The 24,238-nt window shown below is 47.9% G+C and overlaps 1 protein-coding gene across 4 annotated transcripts in view; it reads left to right on the top strand.

The window, feature by feature from the left end:
• The window catches only part of VWA5A (von Willebrand factor A domain containing 5A), a 134,112-nt gene that overhangs the window by 27,667 nt on the left and 82,207 nt on the right, over positions 1 to 24,238 (top strand). For all 4 annotated transcript variants that reach the window (XM_089659790.1, XM_089659787.1, XM_089659789.1 and 1 more), the window contains 5 exons: positions 8,132 to 8,199; positions 14,683 to 14,885; positions 18,522 to 18,744; positions 22,296 to 22,465; positions 24,034 to 24,175. In XM_089659790.1, coding sequence (XP_089515916.1) covers positions 8,145 to 8,199; positions 14,683 to 14,885; positions 18,522 to 18,744; positions 22,296 to 22,465; positions 24,034 to 24,175 — 793 coding nt within the window. In that variant the 5' untranslated portion in view covers positions 8,132 to 8,144. Of the gene's footprint in view, positions 1 to 8,131; positions 8,200 to 14,682; positions 14,886 to 18,521; positions 18,745 to 22,295; positions 22,466 to 24,033; positions 24,176 to 24,238 lie in introns of those variants that run through there.

A 24,238-nucleotide genomic window follows, 5' to 3' on the forward strand; every position in this document is an offset into this window, starting at 1 on the left:
GTTACATTCTCCCCCTGTTACATTCTCCCCCTGTTACATTCTCCCCCTGTTACATTCTCCCCCTGTTACATTCTCCCTCTGTTACATACTCCTCCTGTTACATACTCCTCCTGTTACATACTCCTCCTGTTACATTCTTCATAATCTAAAAAAAAATCTCACCGGCGACCCAGCGAGACCTAAGAGATTGTCCAATGGTTTGACTCGCCAGTGTCCATTGGGAAGTGAAATCTTAGTTTTGGGTGGACCAACCTTTTAATATTTGTCTATTTATACACGGACTCTTCTTTTGTACATCTTTCATCCTTCAATATACAGACAAGATTTGCCAACATTCCCCGCAGTGCTGACTGTGACTCACATTTGTTGGCACATCTTCAACAACTGATTTGAGAACCTCGGTGTCATGAGTGAGAACCTTGTGATAGGACGATCAGAGAAAGCGCTGCCAGGTATGGGAATGGAATTAGTTTTTCTCAGAAAAAAGTGTGAGTCATCTTGGCTGCAGTCCCTTGGTTTTGATAAAGTTTCAATCGCAGTTCACATCTAAACATGTTGGGGACGTGCAAAATCACGCCCTTTCCCCACATCTCCAGAACCATGCTTTAGGAGACATGCCAATAACTCTTAAAGGAACCCCAACGCATCAGCAACCGCCTGCATTTTCGTGTGCTCCAAACTACATGGTGTCTCCGCTCCAAACGGTTCGGTGAGGTACGATTTTTTTAAGAAAAATCGGGAACTTCTTTCTCTGCATTTCTCATGGGTAGGGCAGCCCATGGAAAGCTCGTCTGCGGATGGAAGCATGAAGTGCCCCAAAATCTCCTGGTAGACGGCTGCGTTGACCCTGGACTTAATGAAGCACAGTGGGCCAACACCAGCAGATGACATGGCTCCCCAAATCAACACAGACTGTGGACACTTCACACTGGACTTCAAGCATCTTGCAGTGTGTGCCTCTCCATTCTTCCTCCATACTCTGGGTCCTTGGACCTCTCCATTCTTCCTCCATACTCGGGGTCCTTGGGCCTCTCCATTCTTCCTCCATACTCGGGGTCCTTGTGCCTCTCTATTCTTCCTCCATATTCTGGGTCCTTGGGCCTCTCCATTCTTCCTCCATTCTCTGGGTCCTTGGGCCTCTCCATTCTTCCTCCATTCTCTGGGTCCTTGGGCCTCTCCATTCTTCCTCCATACTCGGGGTCCTTGGGCCTCTCCATTCTTCCTCCATGCTAGGGGTCCTTGGGCCTCTCCATTCTTCCTCCATGCTATGGGTCCTTGGGCCTCTCCATTCTTCCTCCATACTCGGGGTCCTTGGGCCTCTCCATTCTTCCTCCATACTCGGGGTCCTTGGGCCTCTCCATTCTTCCTCCATACTCGGGGTCCTTGGGCCTCTCCATTCTTCCTCCATACTCCGGGTCCTTGGGCCTCTCCATTCTTCCTCCATGCTCGGGGTCCTTGGGCCTCTCCATTCTTCCTCCATGCTCGGGGTCCTTGGGCCTCTCCATTCTTCCTCCATGCTCGGGGTCCTTGGGCCTCTCCATTCTTCCTCCATGCTCGGGGTCCTTGGGCCTCTCCATTCTTCCTCCATGCTCGGGGTCCTTGGGCCTCTCCATTCTTCCTCCATGCTCGGGGTCCTTGGGCCTCTCCATTCTTCCTCCATGCTCGGGGTCCTTGGGCCTCTCCATTCTTCCTCCATGCTTGGGGTCCTTGGGCCTCTCCATTCTTCCTCCATGTTCGGGGTCCTTGGGCCTCTCCATTCTTCCTCCATACTCGGGGTCCTTGGGCCTGTCCATTCTTCCTCCATACAACGGGTCCTTGGTTTCCAAATGAGATGCAAAAGTTGCTCTCATCAGAAAAGAGGAATTTGGACCACTGAGCAACAGACCAGGTCTGTTTATCTTTAGTCCAGGTAAGACACTTCTGACGTTGTTTGTTGTTCAGGAGTGGCTTGACAAGAGGAATACGACATTTGAAGCCCATGTCCAGGATCCGTCTGTGTGTGGTGGCTCTTGATGCACTGACTCCAGCCTCAGTCCACTCCTTGTGAAAGTCCCCAACACTTTTGAATGGCCTTTTCCTGACAATCCTCTCCAGGCTGCGGTCATCCCTGCTGCTTGTGCACCTTTTTTTTCCACATAACTTTCTATTAATGTGCTTTGATACAGCACTTTGGGAACATCCAACTTCTTTTGCAATTACCTTTTGAGGCTTTCCCTCCTTATGGAGGGTGTCAACGATGGTGTCAGGTCAGCAGTCTTTCCCATGATTGTGATTCCTACTGAACCAGACTGAGAGACCATTTAAAGGCTCAGGAACCCTTTGCAGGTGTTATGGCTGAATGAGCTGATTAGAGTGGGACACTTTGAGCCGAGAATATTCCACCTTTTTACAATATTCTCATTTTCTGAGATTGTGGATTTGGGGTTTTCATGAGCTGTAAGCCATAATCATCACAATGATGACAAATCACGGCTTGAACTATCTTGCTTTGCATGTAATGAGTCTATCTCATATATTAGTTTCACCTTTTAAGTTGCTGCACTGAAATAAATGAACTTTTGCACCATATTCTAATTTTTTGAGTTTCACCTCTATGCGTGTGAAGGCACGCTTCGCGGGTAGGGCAGTCTATGCATTTTAATGGGCTGCCCTACCCCTGAGAAATGAGTTTCACTTGTAGATGTGAACGAAGGCTAAAGCAGAATCCAGCTCCTCTCTATGGTTTTTATTGGTTTATATTTATCACATAAGGGTTCTGGTAAGCACCACATACTGGAAGGCCTCCAGTGCTGTACTGTCAGCGCTCTCGCTGGTCATGGTGGTGCTTCCATCTTTTCCCAGTCTTCCTTCCAGGTTCTCTCTGTTCGGCTGCTTGAGGCTAGCCTCACACCTAGTGAGCGAGCAATTTTTTTGCTTATTTTTCACCCTACATGCATTCATTTCAATGGGCTGCCCTATCCACTTGCCGATCAGCCACATCACTGGACTTCTAGGGGTTGTACCGGGTTGATGCCTGCAGCTCCAGGCATCATCCCGATACCGTTTTTTTTAGGTTGGCTCTCTTTTAATAGCAATCAGAATGGCTAACTAGCTGTTCAACTGCCATTACAAGCAGCGGGAGGGGATGTCCCCACCTTTTGCAGCTTTGACGGGATCTCCCGTCCCACCGGGAGCCCCAATCGTCCAACCGGCGCTTCCACCTGATCATAGACCCAAAGTCCGGATCGGCTTTGTTCAGGTCTGTGATATAGTAACCCAGACTCAATGACTGATTGTGACGGGAGTGACTTTTGGGGGTGGGGGGACCTCTGTATCATCTTCCCAAATTCCGATTATGTTTAACCCACCCTGTACCTGTTTAGGGGTACAGGGTGTGAATGTCCCAGTATTGTGCATTTGTGTGTTGTCCATTGTTTGTTCTATGCCATGTGCTTCATCCCATTCTGTGTCATGCTGACCAGCAAACTATTATGGGATGCATGTCTTCCTGTATTGTACTGCCATGTGGTCATTCCTTTGTCTCGGCCACATGGCTGTCCTTTGTCCTTGCCATGTGCTATCCCATTGTTCTGTGTTTGGGTTGGATGGGGAGGGGTGATGATGTGTTTCCTGCCTATACTGTAGCCCTCCCCACTGATGGGGCGGGCTGATGAGGTGTTTCCTGGCCCTGGTTGTCTTTCCCCGCCCTTGGTATAAAACATATTGTTTTGTGTAAAATAAAAAGTTGGCTACCTGTTTTAAGAAGAGCTGGGTGCTGTCTATTTCCTGAGGGATTTCAAGGCTGTGGTCCGTGGATGGTGTTCGGACAGGGGAAGCTGCCATATAACGGAAGATACCCAAGAATGGTCGGGTTCCGGTTCCGTTACACTGATCGAGTGAGAAGATGGACGCTGCTCAACCGACCCCAGGAGTCAGACTTGTAGATGGCTCGGCCTCAGCCACCGCTTCAGCCACACCCTCTGATCAATGGCGCCGTTTATTTCCAAGTAAACCGGAAGTGATGCAAGGTCATTGATTCTGGCTATATAAATACCTTGTGGCACCACTCCAAGCTGGAAATGTAATGGAAATCACCCCAAAACGATTCCAGCGTGTCTGATGGAGTGGGAAGATGGATGATGCTCCACCAACCCCAGGAGTCAGACTAGGCCTCAACCACCACTCTAGCCACATCCTTTGATGCATTTCGCCCCTCCCACCAGGGCTTGATCACAGAAGCTGTCTCCTCAAGCCCCAGTGATCAGGACGAAATGCATCAGGGGTAGGGTTGCCACCTCATAAACCCAAACACATGTTAATAACACAGGTTCTGAGGCTAATTTAATTCAGATAAGTGACTTTAATGACCACCTTAATCAGCCACAGAACCTGTGTCATTAATATATGTTTGGTTTTAAAGGGATGAGGTGGCAACCCTACCCCTGATGCATTTCGTCCTGACCACCGGGGCTTGAGGAGGCAGCCTCTGTGATCAAGCCCTGGTGGGTGGGGCGAAATGCAATCCGTAATCGGTTTGTGTTGGTGCCCCCTCTGGCACCTTCAATATTGGAGTGTATGACGTTTGTCCTTTTTATTCTTACTCAGAAGTCTACTGCACTATGAGTATCTCTTTTGGGCTTTTTGTCTGAGATTTGTTTGGCAATGGAGGAGATGTCTTGGTGGTTTCATGAGTGGATGGGCTTCAAGGATTCTGCAGAAAAGTGGACATCCTACCTGATCTATACAAGACCTAATCTGTTATGCTTGCTTGCTGGCTACCCTGTTGGCCGATGCAACCTGGTGAGTTTATCTGAACACATTGGTGGAACACTGTTGAGCCTTAACCCCCCCTGGTGGTATTCCTGCTTGTAGCTCGGGGGTTAAGTTTCAGTACCAAATGTGGTAACCCAGAGCTACACTCGGGAATACACTGCAGCGTTGCTCCGGGATCCCTCAAGCACTTACCTTGTCCTGCGCTCCCGCGATGTCCCTCCTGCAGTGTCCCCTGTAATGTTCTCCGGCTGATGCCGGCATCTGTCTTCCGGGTTCCGTTCCCTGCGAGCGTCGGGACGTACGGGGGATGGAACTGGCGGGAAATTCAAAAATTTTAAGTGACATTCACTAAATACACTAAAATCACATAGTATAACATTCCTGTATCAAACCATTTCACATACATTTTGTCCCGAGTGCTTTGTCCGGCGCCCTGCCTGCATTTTTACCGCCCTTTCTGCCTGGAAACTGAGAAACGTCCATGGCGTCCAAAAAGCGTCCCTTTAGGTCAGACGCGGTTTTAGACCGGCTAGAGAACAGCGATAGTAAATCAGAACCACTTGCAGAATTGAGTGATAATGATTGGTGGGGGAAATTCCTCATCAGACACTGAAAACGATTCTGCGACTTTGCTCAGCGATGTGCGAACTTGGCGCTCTATTTCACATTTCAGTGTTTTTGGTTTGATTATATTATTGAATTAAATTTATTATTATTATATTATTATTTTTTATGATTATTTATTAAATTATAATTTATGATTTCGTGTTTCAAATTTTATCATACCCGGGATGTTTACTAGACTCTTGTTCGGACAGATTTCAGTGAGTTATTCCTAAAAATTACAGGAATACAATAAAAAAAACGACATATTTCCATGCAAAAAAATGTACTGCTTTGAGCACAGAAATACTGACATAATCAGACCGCTAGGGAGGTTAAAGAAGATCTGGTTGCTTTTTTTCTATGGTCACAAGAATATGGTGTTTGGGGACTTTCTAATAACCATTTAGACATTTTATTATAATATCACATTGTCACAGATATGTTGTTAAAAAAATCTTTTTCACTTCTTATAGGTGGAATTTTTTAATATTTTGTGTTTATGGCTAACGCCTACCTTCACTGATCTCTCACATACAGGCGTACCTCGGTTTACAAACGCCTCGGTTAACATGATTTTCGGTTTACGAATGAAAATCCATTGAAAAGAACGCCTCGGTTTATGAATTTTTTTCTGCAATACAAACGGATTAATTGGTTTTCAATGCATTTACGATTTTGTTTTTAGTCATGTCCCTGTAAAGTACTATGCCTATAAAGTGCACTTTCTTATCTGTTCAAAACTCTTTATAAAGTGCACTTTAAAGGCATAAATACTGTACAGGGACATGATTAAAAAGAAATTGTAAATGCATTGAAAACCAATTAATCCGTTCCAGAGGTCAGAAAAGTCCAAAAATGTCTCATCTGTTCAAAACTCTATACTTTTTTGGACTTTTTTTCTGACCTCCGGAACGGATTAATTGGTTTTCAATACATTTACGATTTTTTTTTTTTTTAGTCATTAATTAATTGGTTTAATTGGTTTTCAATGCATTTACAAATACATTTTTAATCATGTTCCTGTACAGTATTTATGCCTTTAACCACTAGCCTACTGGGCACTTATACCCCCTTCCTGTCCAGGCCAATTTCCAGCTTTCAGCACTGTCGCACTTTGAATGACAATTGTGCGGTCATGCAACACTGTACTCATATGAAATTTTTATAATTTTTTTGAGACAGATAAAGCTTTATTTTGGTGGTATTTAATCACCGCCGGGATTTTAATTTTTCCTTAAACCAAAAACCACTGAAAATTTTGAAGTTTTTTCTTAGTTTTTGTTATAAAATTTTGTAAATAAGTGATTTTTCTCCTTCACTGATATGCGCTAATGAGGCTGCAGTGATGGGCACTGATAGGCTGCACTGATGGGCACTGATTAGTGGCACTGATGGGCACTGATGAGGAGGCACTAGTAGGTGGCACTGATGAGGAGGCACTAGTAGGCATCACTGATGGGCACTGAAAGGCAGCACTGATACATGGCACTGATAGGCGGCACTGACTGGCACTGATAGGCGGTACTGACTGGCACTGTTAGGCGGCACTGACTGGCAGCACTGATAGGTGGCACTGATTGGCACTGATGGGTGACATTGAAAGGCAGCTCAGATGGGCACTGATATGTAGCATTGATGTGCACTGGTATGCACTGATATGTGGCACTGATGGGCACTGGCACGTGGCACTGATGAGCACTGACAGGTGACACTGCTGGGGCCACACTGATCATCAGGGCACACTGATCATCAGTGCCCTGTTGATCAGTGTACATGTCCCCTCCGCAGTGTGACAGCTCGAGAGGAGAGAAATGCCGATAACCGGCATTTCCCTATTTACACATGATCAGCTGTGATTGGACACAGCTGATCACATGACAGAGCCGACATCTTTAGCTCTTTCCGTGATCCGCTGTGTCCGAGGGACACGGCGCACCGGCGATCGCCGCACTGCGCGCTCCCTGAGCCGCGCATGTGCAGTGAGAATGGGAGGACGTCATATGACATCCTATCAGAACAAGAGAACCACCTTGCGCCCGTCATTGTACTATAGGGCGGGCGGGAGGCGGTTAAAGTGCACTTTATAAAGAATTTTGAACATATAAAAGACTTTTTTTTTTACTTTTTTTCTGACCTCCAGAATGGATTAATTGGTTTTCGAAGCATTTATTAATTTTTTTCGCAATACGAACTGATTAATTGGTTTTCATTGCATTTACAAATACATTTTTAATCATGTCCCTGTACAGTATTTATGCCTTTAAAGTGCACTTTATAAAGAGTTTTGAACAGATAAAAGACTTTTTTTTAAAACTTTTTTCTGACATATGGAATGGATTAATTGGTTTTCAATGCATTCCTATGCGAAACCACGCTTTGGTTTTAAGAATTTTTTGCAATAAGAGTACCACGGAACAAATTAAATTTGTAAACCGAGGTATGCCTGTATAAGTAGTTCAACTGTGGATTTAGCTGCTGAGTTTTATTATCATTCTAGAACACACTGTACATGTTCACTTGGAGTTCACCTTTAAGGACAGCCTTGTGTATGTATTAGACCGAGAACGTTAACAGGAGGAAAGGAAGGAAATGTGGCTTGGCCTGATTTCCTGATGACCCCGTGGCTGACATACATAGCTGATCGTGTGCTGGTTCTAAGAATCGGCAATAAGTGGTGAAGGAGGGAAGAGAGCCCGGGGGGGTAGTCTGTATTATGTCTTTATTATGCCACACAGGCTGCAAGCTGACATTTATATATTTTCTTTTCTTTCAGCTAACCTGCAATAATGCCTCCATTTCCTCCATGTTGTGGCCTCATCATCGTGGCCTCCCGCCAGCCAGGTGAGCATATAAGCAACAGCAGATTACGGTATGAGTGCCCCCAGCGTGGACCAAAGTAACTATATCATGAATGCTGCTGCCAGACTTATCCACCATACCAACCGTTCTGTATCTGCCACCCCTCTCTGCCAATCCCCCCTCTGGCCTCCACTCAGTGTCCTCCACCCCTCTCTGCCAATCCCTCCATTGGCCTCCACTCAGTGTCCTCCATCCCTCTCTGCCAATCCCTCCACTGGCCTCCACTCAGTGTCCTCTGCCAATCCCTCCACTGGCCTCCACTCAGTGTCCTCCACCCCTCTGCCAATCCCTCCACTGGCCCCCACTCAGTGTCCTCCACCCCTCTGCCAATCCCTCCACTGGCCTCCACTCAGTGTCCTCCATCCCTCTCTGCCAATCCCTCCACTGGCCTCCACTCAGTGTCCTCCACCCCTCTCTGCCAATCCCTGCAATGGCCTCCAATCAGTGTCCTCCACCCCTCTCTGCCAATCCCTCCACTGGCTTCCCATTGCCCAACCAATAAAATTCAAAACATTAACAATAACCTATAAAGCCATTTATAACTCCGCCCCAAATTACATCACCAATCTTGTCTCCAAATATCACCCAAACCGTCCTCTCCTCTCCTCCCACGACCTCCTGCTCTCTAGCTCCCTTGTCTCCTCCTCCCATGCTCGTCTCCATGACTTCTCCAGAGCTTCCCCCATCCTCTGGAACTCTCTACCCCAATTTAACAGACTATTGCCTACTCTGCCCTCTTTTAGGACATCTCTGAAACCCTCTCTCTTCAGGGAAGCCTATCCTGCCTTCAGCTAATAACGGAATCTTCTATTCCTCCTACCAGTCCATCCCCCACAGTTATTACCTTTTGTACCACTAGCCCCTCCCTCCTAGATTGTAAGCTCCCAGGATCAGGGCCCTCAAATCCCTCTTGTATTGAACTGTATTGTTGCTGTATTGTCTCCCGTTATATTGTAAAGCGCTGAGCAAACTGTTGGTGCCATAAATCCTGTATATTAATAATAAATATTGTAATATTACAATGTGATCCCTCTAGAAGCTGGAAATCATTGTGTTAGGCAGCACTACTCCAGTGATCTCCGCAAGATTCTGGGTCTTTTTCTGAGCGGCTGCATTGTGAACACAGAAAGTCTGGCCTCTTGGCTTGGACGCCATTCAGAGATAATTTTTCATTTGGGACAAGCTGGACCAATGCAAATATGTAAAAATCGGCATACCCGGAATTGCCCTTTAAACTGTTGCTATGTTGCAGAGTTACTGCTATAATCTTTACATTCTGACACTTCCTCGTGTGGCACTACCACCTTAGGAGTTGCAATAGATTTTTTTCATGTAGTCCTTCATAGCCAGGCAACACGCATTTCCACACAGACTTGCATCCAGAGTCATAGATCAGTCCTTGAGCTTTGGTTTTTATTAGGGGTTTTGAACTGGGATAGGTTACAGGATGCCCAAGGGAACCGATGAATTGAGGACAACTTCCTGGAACTATTCACAAGCTTTCTCTGCAGCACGGTCTCTGTTGGGTAGCTAGCCAGTCTACTTAGTGTGCCACCCCAGACCCTAGATGAATATTTTCTCTTCACCCAGCAATCTGGAGGTGTCCCTGAACAGGGGATCCGGTTCCTGTCTCTTTAAAAGGTGAACAGTCGCTGGCAGGTGGCTAATCTGGTTTCCCACCAGAGTGCTCCTTGTCCTATCCACCCAGGGAGTGTAGGTGTACTCACTCAGATCCTCTCCTGTACCGTTGGAGGTTAAGTGGCTGCTACCATCCCTATCAGCTGGGCCGCTCCTTCCCTGCCATACTGGTGGTCCTCTTTCAAGAGGCTGGTGAGTTCTGAGCTTTCCCCCTCTCCTGCTCCAGACCTGCAGGTAGGCCCCATCCCACTGGGCTTCCTCGTAGTCTCCTTCCTCCAGCCTCACATCTTCCTCACTCTCTCTTCCACCCGAATTCCTCTGCCACTGAGCAGGCTTCACCACTTTTAAGGGTGCCCCAGCCCCTTGCCACGCCTCCTGTTGGGGATTGGCTTGGATCTCTCAAGAGTGCAAGCCAGCCAATCCTCAGATCCGCCCACTGCCTCCAGGATCTTCCTTCAAAGTCCTAGAGCAGGGGGAAATTCCAGAGGGGCCTGCAGAGCCTCTCAGCTCCTGACCACAACTTGACCCTCTGACTATCATGCCCAAGCTGCTACTCAGCCTTCCTCACTGACAATCAGGACTTTAGCTCCCCCAAGCTAAGCTAGGAGGGTGCTACATTCGTATACCATATACCTGTGTTTGCCTACTGTTGCTTCCCTCCTTCGCTGCTTGTTGGAAGGTTAAACCTAGGTCACCCCCTGCAGCCACAGAAGACACCGCAAGCCATTGAGATGTACACTTCAATCCAGGGGTGGACTGACAACTCATCGGGCCCCCGGCCAATAGGGGATCATGGGGCCCCTGTGTCCTTGCCCACACTCAAGCCTATAAAAAAGGTACCAGGGGCATTTCATGGGGCCCCCTACTGACCCCGGGCCCTCGGGCAGTGCCCGAGTGCTCGAATGGTCAGTCCGCCCCTGCTTCAATCACATACTGTGTGTGGGAATTAGCCACTCCTTCATGGTAGCCCCACACACTCACAAAAGGACCATGTCTCTTCTTTAGTTGGCAGCAACAGTAGGTCTTTTCCTACCTGCCTCAACAATAGACTCCGCAGCAGTTTAATGAGTATACACCATGACCCCAGGCTCGTTTCAAAGTCTAGGCTCCAAGATGGAGTCCCAACTACTAAGTGGGGAACATGAAGTACTGACTGTTCCTATACTGTCAAGTCCCCCTTCACCTGCTATTGTCATCCCCTCCACTGCTGGCTGGCTACTACTCCTTCTTGTACACCTTTGCTCCCCAACCGTAAAGGTTGAGTAGAATGTTCACTTGTAGACACAACTTGGCTACTCTTCCCTCTAACCCAAAGGATGAAACTTGGCTTGCTCCCATCGGTTCTTTTGAATACACCATCAATACACCACGTGAGAAATATACTTTGTCCCCTAGAAGTAATTGAAATCAGGCAACTCTCCATTGAGGAAAATGGTTTTTACTGAACTTAAACTTTCTGCACATGTTAAGACAACATCACATGCTGAGACATCTACAATACATTATTAGTAATATTATTATACAGTATTTATATAGCTCAGGGACGGACTGACCATTTGAAAACTCGGGCACTGCCCGAGGGCCCGGGGTCAGTAGGGGGCCCCATGAGATGCCCCTGGTACCTTTTTCATAGGCTTTTTTTAAATTGGGCAAGGACACAGGGGCTCCATTATCCCCTATTGCCCGGGGGCCCCATGAGTTGTCAGTCCGCCCCTGATATAGCTCCAACATTTTGCTCATCGCTTTACAATATGAAGAGGGACAGTACAACTACAATCCAGTTCAATGCAGAAGGATAGGAGGGCCCGGCTCATAGAGCTTAAAATCTAAAGGGAAGGTGAGATGGTACAAAAGGTGATAGCTGCTGGGAGGATCTGATGGAGGCGGCCAAAGTACAGTTTTTAGCTGGAGGAGTTGTCTTCCCTGAATAAATGAGTTTTCAGGGATCACCTAAAGGTGGACAGGGTAGGAACTAACTGGAACAAAAAAGGGATAGGTAGTTCAAGATGAAGGGAGAGGTTCTGGAGAAGTCCCGGGGGTGGGCAGGGGAGGAGATAACAAGGGAGCTAAGTAGAAAGATGTCTTGGGAGGAGCAGAGGGACCAATTTGGGTGATGGCTCAAGATGAGGTTGTTGATGTAGTTGTGGGCAGTATTGTGGATGGCTTTGTATGTTTATTTTTTAAATTTTTTTTTTGCATTGGGCTAGTGGAAGCCAGTGGAAGGATTGGCAGAGGGGCAGCCACAGATCGGTTAGTGTATAAGTCTAGCAGCAGCATTCAGGATAGACTGGAGAGGGGATAGTCTATGTAAAGGTTAGGCCAATGAGGAAGAAGTTGCAGGATAACCAGGAATACATTTTGTGGTGCTGTTAGAGGGGCAAATACTAGAAATGCTGTGGAGGTCAAGGCTGCAAGATTTAGCCAGTGGTTGGATGTGGGGCCCAAAGGAGAGTTCATAGTCTAAGACTACACCTAGTGCCCTGGCATGTGGTGAAGCCAATGGTTGTGCCATTGATCTCAGTGGTAAAGTCATGAGGGATGGGGTCGGGGATGAGGAAATATTACAAGCTCAGCTTTAGAAAGTTTGAATTTGAGGAAATGGTGTGACATCCATTCTGATATGTCACTCAGTAAATTTGGAGAGGAGATCAAGGGAGGTGGGCTGGGGAGTAGAGCAGAGATCTAGGTATTGTCAGCATAGAGGTGGTATTGGAAGCCATGAGATGTTGCCAACTGGTCTAGGGAAGAGATGTAGAGAGAGAATAAGGTGGGCCCAAGGACAGAGCTGAAAATGAAGAGGAACAGAATAGATGCAGTTGTAGGTGTTCAAGCCAAAGAGATGGATCTGGCTGTTGTCAGAGTAGAGGTGGTATTGGAAGCCATGAGATGTTGCCAACTGGTCTAGGGAAGAGATGTAGAGAGAGAATAGGGTGGGCCCAAGGACAGAGCTGAAAATGAAGAGGAACAGAATAGATGCAGTTGTAGGTGTTCAAGCCAGAGAGATGGATCTGGCTGTTGTCAGAGTAGAGGTGGTATTGGAAGCCATGAGATGTTGCCAACTGGTCTAGGGAAGAGATGTAGAGAGAGAATAAGGTGGTGTCAGGAATGGACTCGCCAATAGTGGTGGGACGCACCTGCCTTGTGGGCTGCAGTACCAGGGCTGGCCAGCGGGTGCTCTCAGCAACCAGAGGCTCACTCCTACAATGAGCCATTACCTGAAACTGATTACACAGGTGTATTTAAGGAATGGCCAGGCCTGTGTTCAGGGCCTTGGTGTATGTTTCCCATGAGCCCCTGTACCTGCATCCTGTCTGCTTCCTGCCTGATCCTGATTCTGCTTAATCCTGATTCTGCTTAATCCTGATTCTGCATGAACTCCGCCTGTCCTGACCTCGGCTATTCCTGACTCCGCTTCCGCCTGCTTCTTCTACCTCGCTGCCCGCACGATACCGACCCGGTCTGCCTGACTACTCTCACTTCACCCAAAGATCCATCCATTCCACACGGATCACTTCAGTAAGTCTGCCTGCCTCTTCCCATCAGACTCCGTTCCCGCACTCCCCTGCCAGTACTCTCTACCATGGCTGGACGCACTCAGGGGTCGCGACCTGGTTCCAGTCTGCACCAAGTCCATCCCCACCATCAGGGGCCCTGGTGAACAGCAGGCTGGGACTTAGACCCCGCGCCCTGAGAAATCCGTGCTGTGGGCTCGGCCTGCCTGACCACTCCACCTCGCCAGCCCTGACTGCCCTTGTCTGTGTACATTCTGTTATCAGTTGGAAGTTTGGTTTTGTTATACTGTGCGTTTTGTATTTGTGTTGTACCTTTTAATAAATTATATTGTTTACTATACCTGAAGCCTGCGTTTCCCTGTGTCAGTCCACACACCTCTGGTAATACCTGGAGCCCTGACAGGTGGGCCCAAGGACAGAGCTGAAAATGAAGAGGAACAGAATAGATGCATTTGTAGGTGTTCAAGCCAAAGAGATGGATCTGGGTGTTGTCAGAGTAGAGGTGGTATTGGAAGCCATGAGATGTTGCCAACTGGTCTAGGGAAGAGATGTAGAGAGAGAATAGGGTGGGCCCAAGGACAGAGCTGAAAATGAAGAGGGAGGAACAGAATAGATGCAGTTGTAGGTGTTCAAGCCAGAGAGATAGATCTGGGTGTTGTCAGAGTAGAGGTGGTATTGGAAGCCATGAGAGCTTATCAACTGGCCCAGGGAAGAGGTGCAGAGAGAGAATAGGGTGGGCCCAAGGACAGAGCTGAAAATGAAGAGGGAGGAACAGAATAGATGCAGTTGTAGGTGTTCAAGCCAGAGAGATGGATCTGGGTGTTGTCAGAGTAGAGGTGGTATTGGAAGCCATGAGAGCTTATCAACTGGCCCAGGGAAGAGGTGCAGAGAGAGAACGAGAGATCCCAACAGAAAGAGGAACGGAGAAGATAGAGTTGTAGGTGAGCTGAGATGGGTAGGAGGAGAACCAGGAAAGAGCACAGTCTTGGTGGCTCTGCTGCAGTGCACATGTGCTGACGGGGAGCACCTGACAGAGACAGCAAACTGACAGCTCTGTGTGCTGCTGCTCCTTTACTGACCAATCAAATGGCTGAGCGTGGTAGACTGGTTTTTAGAAAAGCTTACTATACTGGGCTAAGCTAAGCACAGAGTTTGCAATCCCTTATATCCTAATCTGCAATATTTGTGTTTCTGGTTTCCAGTTTGATTGGCCATTACCTTCTAAAGTGTACCTGTCTCCTAGGTGGTCACCAGATTTATAGCTGAAGCTAAAAAATACCAGATTTGATTGTCTGATTCTCTTGTGTGTGTCCAGTCCCTCTGCAGGGGATCGTGGCTGACGTCCAGGTGACAGGCTTTGTGGCCAATATATCGGCGACTCTCAAGTATAAGAACGAGGAGAAGAAGGCGGTGGAAGCGGTCTTTGTCTTCCCCATGGATGAAGACTCCGCCGTCTACAGCTTTGAGGCCACAATAGAGGGGAAGAAGATTGTAGCCGACCTTCAGGAGAAGAAGGAGGTAATGAGGATTGCAAGACAAACACAGCAAAACATATTGAACATCGGGGCTTTTTTTGTTAGATAATAGGTGCAAGAACACCCCCCCTTGTCTCCACCCACTTACCCACCTCCGACCACCGTTCCTTGGTTCCACCCCCTACCCACCTCCCATTACCACCCCTTTTAGAAGGTATAGAACCAAGTATCATTTTGTGGTGAAAGTAATTTGTATGGAATTTGTTAATCGCAAACATAGCAGTAAAACACTGCAGCCAGAAACAATAGATCCCCCCGCAACATTAGACCCAACATTAACAGTAGACCCTCCACCAACTATGGACCCTCCTGCAACAATGGACCCCCGCAACAAAATACCACCTCAATAGCAATAGATCCACCCCAGTGAAAATAGACCACCAGCAACAACAGATCCTCCAGCAGCCAGCATCAATAGACTTCACAATGCCCCCCCCAAAACAAACCGCCACAGCAACAATAGATCCACCCCAGTGATAACAGGCCCCAAAGAAACAACAACAGATCTTCCAGCAGTCAGCATCAATAGGCTTCTCCCTCAACAGTAGATCGCTTCCAGCAACAACTGATCTCCCCCAGAAACATAAGAAAATAAAATAGTCCCCCCCACTAGCATCAACAGACCTTCTCCATAACAATTTATCTCCCAACAGCAATAATAATTCCCCCCACAACTATGGACCCCCCTGCAACAATGGAGCCCCCAAAACAAAATACCACCCCAGCAACAACAACAGATCTCCCAGTAGACAGCATCAATAGACCTCTCCCTCAACAGTAGATTGCTTCCAGCAAAAACTGATCTTCCCCAGCAACATAAGAAAAGAAAATAGTCCCCCCAGTAGCATCAACAGACCCTCTCAGTAACAATTGATCCCTCAACAGCAACAATAGTTCACAATGCCCCCCTCCCCAAAAAACAAAATACCACCCAGCAACAATAGACCCACTCCAGCAACAATAGATCCACCCCAGCAACAATAGATCCACCCCGGCAACAACGGATCTCCCAGCAGGCAGCATCAATAGATCCTCCAGCAGCCAGCATCAATAGACTTCTCCCTCATCAATAGATCTCTTCCAACAACTGTACTCCCCCAGCAATAAGAAAATAAAATAGTCCCCCCACTAGTATCAATAGACCCTCTCCATAACAATCCCCCAACAGCAACAATAATTCCCCCCACAACTATGGACCCCCCTGCAACAATGGACCCCCCGAAACAAGATACCACCCCAGCAACAATAAACCCACAGCAACAACAACAGATCTCCCAGCAGCCAGCATCAATAGACTTCTCACTCTACAGTAGATCGCTTCCAGCAAAAACTGATCACCCCCAGCAACTTAAGAAAAGAAAATAGTCCCCCCACTAGCATCAACAGACCCTCTCAGTAACAATTTATCCCTCAACAGCAACAATAGTTCACAGTTCCCCCCCCCCTCCCCAAAAAACAAAATACCACCACAGCAACAATAGATCCACCACAGCAACAACAACAGATCTCCCAGCAGGCAGCATCAATAGATCTTCCAGCAGCCAGCATCAATAGACTTCTCCCTCATCAGTAGATCTCTTCCAACAACTAATGATCTCCCCCAGCTATATAAGAAAATAAAATAGTCCCCCCAACTAGTATCAATAGACCCTCTCCATAACAATCCCCCAACAGCAACAATAATCCCCCCTACAACTATGGACCCCCCTGCAACAATGGACCCCCCGAAACAAAATACCACCCCAGCAACAATAGACCCCCAGCAACAACAGATCTCCCAGCAGCCAGCATTAATAGACCCTCCCGCAGCCAGCATCAATAGACTTCTGCGTCAACTCCCAGCAAAAGCTGATCCCCCCCAGCAACCTAAGACCCCCTCATAACAATTGATCCCCCAACAGCAATAATAGACATCCCCAGCAAAAATAGATCCCCCACTAGCATCAATAGACCCTCCAGTACACCTCAGAATCATTAACATACATGAGGTAATGGAACTGCTAGAGGTGCCGGAACTGCGATCCCCCCGCGTTCCTTCTGAAAAAAAAGCCCTGTTCAACATTCACCTGAGACATGATTATACACTCTTTTTGGGTTTTCATTAAACTATGAAATAATTAAAATATGATATAAATTCTTAGGCCTGCGGTCCAATGGTTGGGTCACCCTTTCATGTTGATGACTGAGACCTGTTGGGGCCCCATAAATCTTTGGCCAAGGCTGTAATCTGCCCACATTGGGCTCTGCTATTGGATGGGTGAACAGTAGTGTACTCATAACATTTGTCCATGTTGCTTTGTAGATGAGATATAGAATGTGTGTTCACCAGTTGGGCCGAATAATCTACCGATCTGCGGATGTATATCAGGTTTTATGATCTTTAGTCATAGTCAGGCTGTTAGTTCGTTCTATTTTTGGAGAATCAACAGAAAAACTGGATACAAAATGTAGAGTTAGTTGGAGTTTAGTAATGCAAACAATTCTGCACACTGTGGACAGATCATTAGTTTACAATGTAGTTTTCATCATAATAAAAATATACATTGTAACGCCCTCCAAGTTAGCTAGATAGGTTTGTTGGTTTATTTTTTTACAGCTGCTGAGGAGTAGCCTGGGATGAGTCGGCTTGGGAGTGAGGTAGTGAGGTCACCCCAGGACAGGTTGGGAGGCTCTAACAGATCAGGGCTTCTGAGCCCTCTCACCTTTCTAGAAAGTTAGGAACTTTCTGGAACGGGGTAGAGGAGGGGAGGAGGCCCAGATCTGCATGTTGAGGGACTTGGCCAATCCCCTGGCATGAGGCTGGACATGGTGACCAAGGTAACCTAAAATATCCAAGAGCCTAGTGGGTAATAGTCAGTGTTGGGTGGAAGATGGAGTGAGGATCGCTGGAGTGTGGAGTCTGGGAGAGGGGGCCCAGGGAGAAGGCCTACCTACGGGCAGGTTGCTGGATGAGAGGACCTCCACTGAGCTACCATCTCCTGGGGAGATCATCCTGAGCAGCAGGGAAGGAGCCAACACAGCAAAAGGCCTGAAGGCAGCCACCAACCCACTAAGCTGACAGGAGAGGACAGTGTGAGTACTCTTACACCCCATGGGTGGTGAGAGGGCAGTCAGATGCAAGACCCGACTAGCTCCTCATCTGGAACTTCTCTAAATTGGCAGCTCTTGGGCCCCCGTTGCTCAGGGATACCCTCGGGCAGCTGGGTGAAGAGGAGGAATCATCCAGGGTCTGAGGAGGTACATCAAAAGAGCTTTCAGTACTTTTTACAAGAGATGCTACTTGCATTTTTCTTGTACATAGTTGTTAAGGAGTTGTCCTCAAGTTCCTCGGGCATTCCATATACCCCTAGACCCCATCCGAGTTTAACCTCTTAATAAAATCCCAAAACCAAGCCCAAGGACTGTTTATTGACTCCAGTGTGCAAGATATAGAACATGTGTGTTGTCTGGCCGTGCAGAGCTTGAGAGGACCCAATTCAAATCCAGCGGCCCTTAAGGGGGTAGTGCTCCAATTTATTGAAACTGTGTACATTGGTCATATTCATAGATCTAAACTGCTGTAAAACTCTTCAAATTACACAACAGTAAAGGGTTTGCTGTTCCTCCCTCTCTTCTCCAGGCTCACAAAACCTACGATGAGGCCATGAGCCGAGGCGATCAAGCCTTCCTCTTGGAGGAAGATGAGAGCTCTGCGGACGTCTTTAGCTGCAGTGTTGGGAATCTCCCTCCTGGCCAGGAGGCCGAGGTCACCTTGAAATATGTGCGGGAGTTGCCGGTGGAGGCAGATGGAGCTGTGCGTTTTGCTCTCCCAGCCATCCTTAACCCGAGATACACCCCAAAAGGTACAAGTACAAATAAGTAGTTTTTGTTTATCAATTTATTGCTTTTCTGAGAGGTCCACTAACCCTCAAGTAAACTTGACATGACCCAAAATGTTTCTAAAGCAACAAGTGTAGATACCAAGAACCTTGTGCTAGTCTTTAGACCAGTTCCTATGACCCTCTAGAGGCTTTTGCATCATAGATGTGTCTTTTTAGGAATTTGTTTTTCATATTCGCTTTTTCCTAATCAATCCATATTTTTCGGAAGGTTTTTCGGATTTGCTTGTTCTGTTATTTTGGTGACTTGCTTGTGTCTGTGATGCGATTTGCTTGCAACTTTCAGGTGACTTGCTTGCGATGTTGGCTAATCATAACACCAGAATGTAAATAAAAGAGGCATTAAAAAGAAAACGGCTAGGGGTCCTCCACTGATCCATACCAGGCCCTTTGGATCTGGTATGGATTTTAAGGGGGACTGTGACGGGAGTCACTTTGGGTGGGGGGCCCATGGAACACAGCTCACTTTGGAGAAGTGGGGAAACCCCTGTCTCAGCTCCCCATATCCCTATTATGTGTAAGTCACCCTGTGCCTGTTAGGGGTGCAGGGTGAGCTGTCCTGATATTGTGTAGACATGTATAGGCGGGGTGGGGGGGTTGGTCATTATTTAATGCCATGTGGTGGTGTCCCATTGTTCTATTGTGTGTCTTGCTTGGGAGAAAACTATGGGATGTATGTGCTTGTGTATTGGCTTGGTGGGGGGTGTTTCCGGCAGCCATTCCCCCTGATGGGACTGTCTGCTGATGTGTTTCTTGTTGCTAGATTTGGTTTGCCCCGCCCTGTGTCGTTATGCAGGGAGGTGGGTTGTTCCCTTGAATGTATATATATTGTGTCTGTGTTAAAATAAAGCAGTCTATTTTCTGGTTTCCTTCAAGTCTGGTGGTCTCTAGTCTTGTATGATCAGCGGTGGGGTCCGTGGTCGGTGTTCGGACAGGGAAGCGGGAGTCTATTGGAAATACCCAAGTGCAGTTTGGGTCCGGTTCCGTTACAGGGACCCTGCAGGAACATTTAAAAAAAAAAAAAAGGCGTGGGGCCCCCCGAATTCCACACCAGACCCTGAACTGAGCATGCAGCCTGGCAGGCCAGGAAATAGGGAGGGGGGAAACGGAGTGCTCCTCCCCTCCAGGCTACATGCCTTCAACATGGGGAGGCCCCCCAAAAGCACCTTGTCCACATGTTGAGGACAATGGCCTCTTCCCCACAACCCTGGCCTGGTGGTTGTGGAAGTGTGTGGGCAATGACTTATCTGTGTCTAGAAGCCCCCTTTAACAAGGGGGGCTGACAGATCCTACCCCCTCATGTGAGTATGGGGTACATAGTAGCCCTTCCCATTAGCCAAAACAATTTCATAAATGAATAAAAACAATAACACAGTTTTTGACAAGTAATTTTTAAAAACAAATTGTAATAATAAACATGTCCCCCAATGTAAATCCAGCTTCCATCATGATGAAAGCCAACCCACATGAAAAAAAATCTCGCTGAACATAACCGCTCCTATCGAGAGGCACTCGTAGAATGACAGCCGCTCCCCGCCTGTTGCCAAATAAACACGGAGGCAAGGTCACCCAGTGACACCCATGCCCCCCCCCCCCATGATGTCATAGCCACGGGATCCCCAATTAACCTCATGGGGGCATGGTCACCTGGCGATGTCACAACATGGATCCATGGAGCTCCACAGGGGTGCACTCAGGGATCGATTTGAAGACTAACAAAAGTACTCGAATTTCACTATTTTTACGTTACAAACATTTGGGTCACCTCAGGCTCACTTTTAATTTGTCCTTCTAAAAAACGGGAACATTTAATGATGTGATCATGTGCTTAGTGGAGACGGGGGCACTTAGGAACTCCTTTTGCACCTCCTGCCCAACACTCCTGAAAGTGGGGACAAAGAGTATACAGTAAGTACATGCTGTGGCCGGAGTGCTGAGGTTTGCAGTCTGGACATCTATGCCGGAGCTAGTAGAGGAGTCTGTGCCGGGAACAAGAAAACGGGAACATTTAATGATGCAATCATGTACTTAGTGGAGAGTAGGGAACTTATGAACTCTTTTTGCACCTCCTGCCCAACACTCCTGAAAGTGAGGACAGAGTATACAGTAAGTACATGGAGTGGCCAGAGTGCTGAGGTATGCAGTCTGGACATGAGCTATGCTGCAGCTATTCGAGTCTATGCCGGAGCTAGGAGAGCCTATATTGGAGCTAGATAAACCTATGCTGGATCTAGAGGAGACTACGCTGGAACTAGGTGGTTCTATGCTGGATCTAGAGGAGACTATGCTAGAACTAGGTGGTTCTATGCTGGATCTATAGGAGACTATGCTGGAACTAGGTGGTTCTATGCTGGAGCTAGAGGAGACTATGCTGGAACTAGGTGGTTCTTTGCTGGATCTAGAGGAGACTATGCTGGAACTAGGTCATTCTATGCTGGAGCTAGAGGAGACTATGCTGGAACTAGGTGGTTCTATGCTGGAGCTAGATAAACCTATGCTGGATCTAGAGGAGACTATGCTAGAACTAGGTGGTTCTATGCTGGATCTAGAGGAGACTATGCTGGAACTAGGTGGTTCTATGCTGGATCTAGAGGAGACTATGCTGGAACTAGGTGGTTCTATGCTGGAGCTAGATAAACCTATGCTGGATCTAGAGGAGACCATGCTGGAACTAGGTGGTTCTATGCTGGAGCTAGAGGAGACTATGCTGGAACTAGGTGGTTCTATGCTGGAGCTAGAGGAGACTACGCTGGAACTAGGTGGTTCTTTGCTGGATCTAGAGGAGACTATGCTGGAACTAGGTGGTTCTATGCTGGATCTAGAGGAGACTATGCTGGAACTAGGTGGTTCTATGCTGGAGCTAGAGGAGACTACGCTGGAACTAGGTGATTCTATGCTGGAGCTAGGAGATTCTATGCTGGAGCTAGACAAGTAGAGCTTAAAGCTGCAGATCTCTGGACAGGGTCTGGACACAGGAACAGTTTGGTATCATAACAAGAGATAGAAGGATCCAAGGGACAAGCCAAGGTCAGCAACAGCCAGGCAGAGAGGGAGTAGAATTGAGGGGCAAGGCAAGGTCCAGGAAGCAAGCCGGGGCCGGTAAGTGCCGGGCAGCGGAGTACAGAATCAGAAGGCAGGGGCAAGTTCAATAAGCCAGCCAAGGTCAGAAGCACGTAACAGGTGACAAAAGTCCAGAGAGCAAGCTGGGTCATACATTAGTAAGAGAAGATCAGGTCTCGGGAATAGTAGGAACAAGTTGAAGCTGAAACCCATTCAGCATCTTCTCTTCACAGTCCACCAGTGTATATAGGCTGCCGGGCACCAAGCTTAGCATGCTAATTCCATGCATGCGCCTTCCTGTCAAAGTACATCCAGCAATTCCCTTGTGATCGGAAGTATGAGCAGCATAACTACGCACTGGTCCCTTCTGGATTATGGAAATCCGTTTTTCCTTACAGGCATTGTTCTGCATTTTGAACAATAAAATATTTCCTTTTTCTTTTTATCTCTTCTAGATCAGGATGTGAGCATAACGGCTACACGTCCTCAGGTGCCGATTGGTGAGATCCCGTACACGCTGAGTCTGAAGGCTCACTTCAAGTCCACCTATGGCATCGCCAAGATCGAGTCCAACTGTACCATCACCCCCATGGAGTACACAGATTGTGACAAGACTAGTGCCCAGGTGAGCGGGACGCAGAATAATGTCAAGACTCCTTTCTTTTGTTGACTGCATATTGCAGGGGTGTCAAACTCAACTTCATTGTGGCCCTGCATCAGTATTATGGTTGCACCCCGCCCCCACTTATATCAGATGTCAAGAGCCCCATCAGAAGTCAAGAGTCCACCACCCTCCCTTACATCACATTGCACCCCCCCCCCCCCCTTACCTTGTGCTGCTGCCAGGCAGAAGCTAAGGGCAGAGCTGGGAAGCAGAGAGTGCAGGGTCTGGAGGAGGACAATAGGAGTCTACTGAATGTGAGGCCAGAGGGGGTGCTGCGGCTGCACAGAGCGGTGCAGGGTCTGTCATCCTCTCTGCTGCTGACTGCTGAGACAGGATGGGGGGGGGGGGGTCAGAGACAAACTCTCTGCAGCTGCATGGAGAAGCACAAGATCTGTAGGAGGAGTTCTGTCGTCCTCTTCTGCTGACTGCTGAGACTGGAGGGGGGGGGGGCAGAGACAAACCTCTCCCACAGCTGCATGGAGAAGCACAGGATCTGTAAGAGGAGTTCTTTCTGCAGCTGCACAGAGAAGTACAAGATCTGTAGGAGGAGTTCTGTCCTCCCTGCTGCTGAGACAGGATGTGGGGGGCAGAGACAAACCTCTGCCTCTGCACAGAGAAGATCAGGATATGTAAGGGGTTCTGTTCTCTCTGCTGCCAACTGCTGAGACAGGATGGGGGGGGGGGGGGGGGGGTGCAGAGACACACCTCTCCGCAGCTGCATGGAGAAACACAGGACCTGTAGGAGGAGTTCTGTCCTCCTTTTCTGCTGCTGACTGCTGACACAGGCTGGCGGGGGGCAGAGAAAAACCTTTCTGCAGCTGCACAGAGAAGCACAAGATCTGAAGGAGTCCTCCTCTTTGCTGCTGACTGCTGAGACAGGATGGGGGGGCAGACACAAACCTCTCTGTAGCTGCATGGAGAAGCACAGGATCTGTAGGAGGAGTTCTGTCCTCCTTCCTGCTTCTGACTGCTGAGACAGGATGAGGGGGCAGAGACAAACCTCTCTGCAGCTGCACAGAGAAGAGCAGGATATGTAGGAGGAGTTCTGTCCTCTCTGCTGCTGACTGCTGAGACAGAATTGGGGGGGGGGGGGGAGAGACACACTTCTCTGCAGCTGCATGGTGAATAGCAGGATCTGTAGAAGGAGCTCTATCCTCCTCTCTGCTGCCAACTGCTGAAACATGGTGGGGATGGAGATGAGGGGGTGCCACGCCAGCAATGAGAAGTGCAAGGGCCACATAAAATGGCCTGGTGGGCCAGATTCAGCCCCCCGACCTTGTGTTTGACCACGCGTGGCATACTCTCAGACTGCTACAATATTCCAATACACAATATCAGGGTGAACGTGTGTCCATAAACCATCAAATCTTGTATGTGTGTCATGAAAGAAAACGTAAAAGAAAGAAATAAGAGCTCCTTTTTGTTCTAATTTGGCAGTCCTCCGATTTGTTCATGTCCCCCCCCCATATACAGAAGATGACGGATTACTGCAAATGCGCTACTACAGTGATGTGATTTCCCCTTTGCAGGTGTCGCTGGAGGAGGGACACAAATTCGATCGAGATGTAGAAATACTGGCTTATTATACAGATGTGAACAAACCCAGCGTCATTGTGGAGGCGGGGCTTGGAGTTACAGCCGCTGCCCAGGAATCAGGACCGACACCATCAGGTGATGAAATAATCTGCCATAGATCCAGCGGTCGACCAGGGTTGCCAACCTCCCGCAGCATTT

The sequence above is a fragment of the Staurois parvus genome, unplaced genomic scaffold (genome assembly GCF_062004578.1).
Source record: "Staurois parvus isolate SC_StPar_1 unplaced genomic scaffold, SC_StPar_1.0 ptg001190l, whole genome shotgun sequence".
Classification (NCBI taxonomy): domain Eukaryota; kingdom Metazoa; phylum Chordata; class Amphibia; order Anura; family Ranidae; genus Staurois; species Staurois parvus.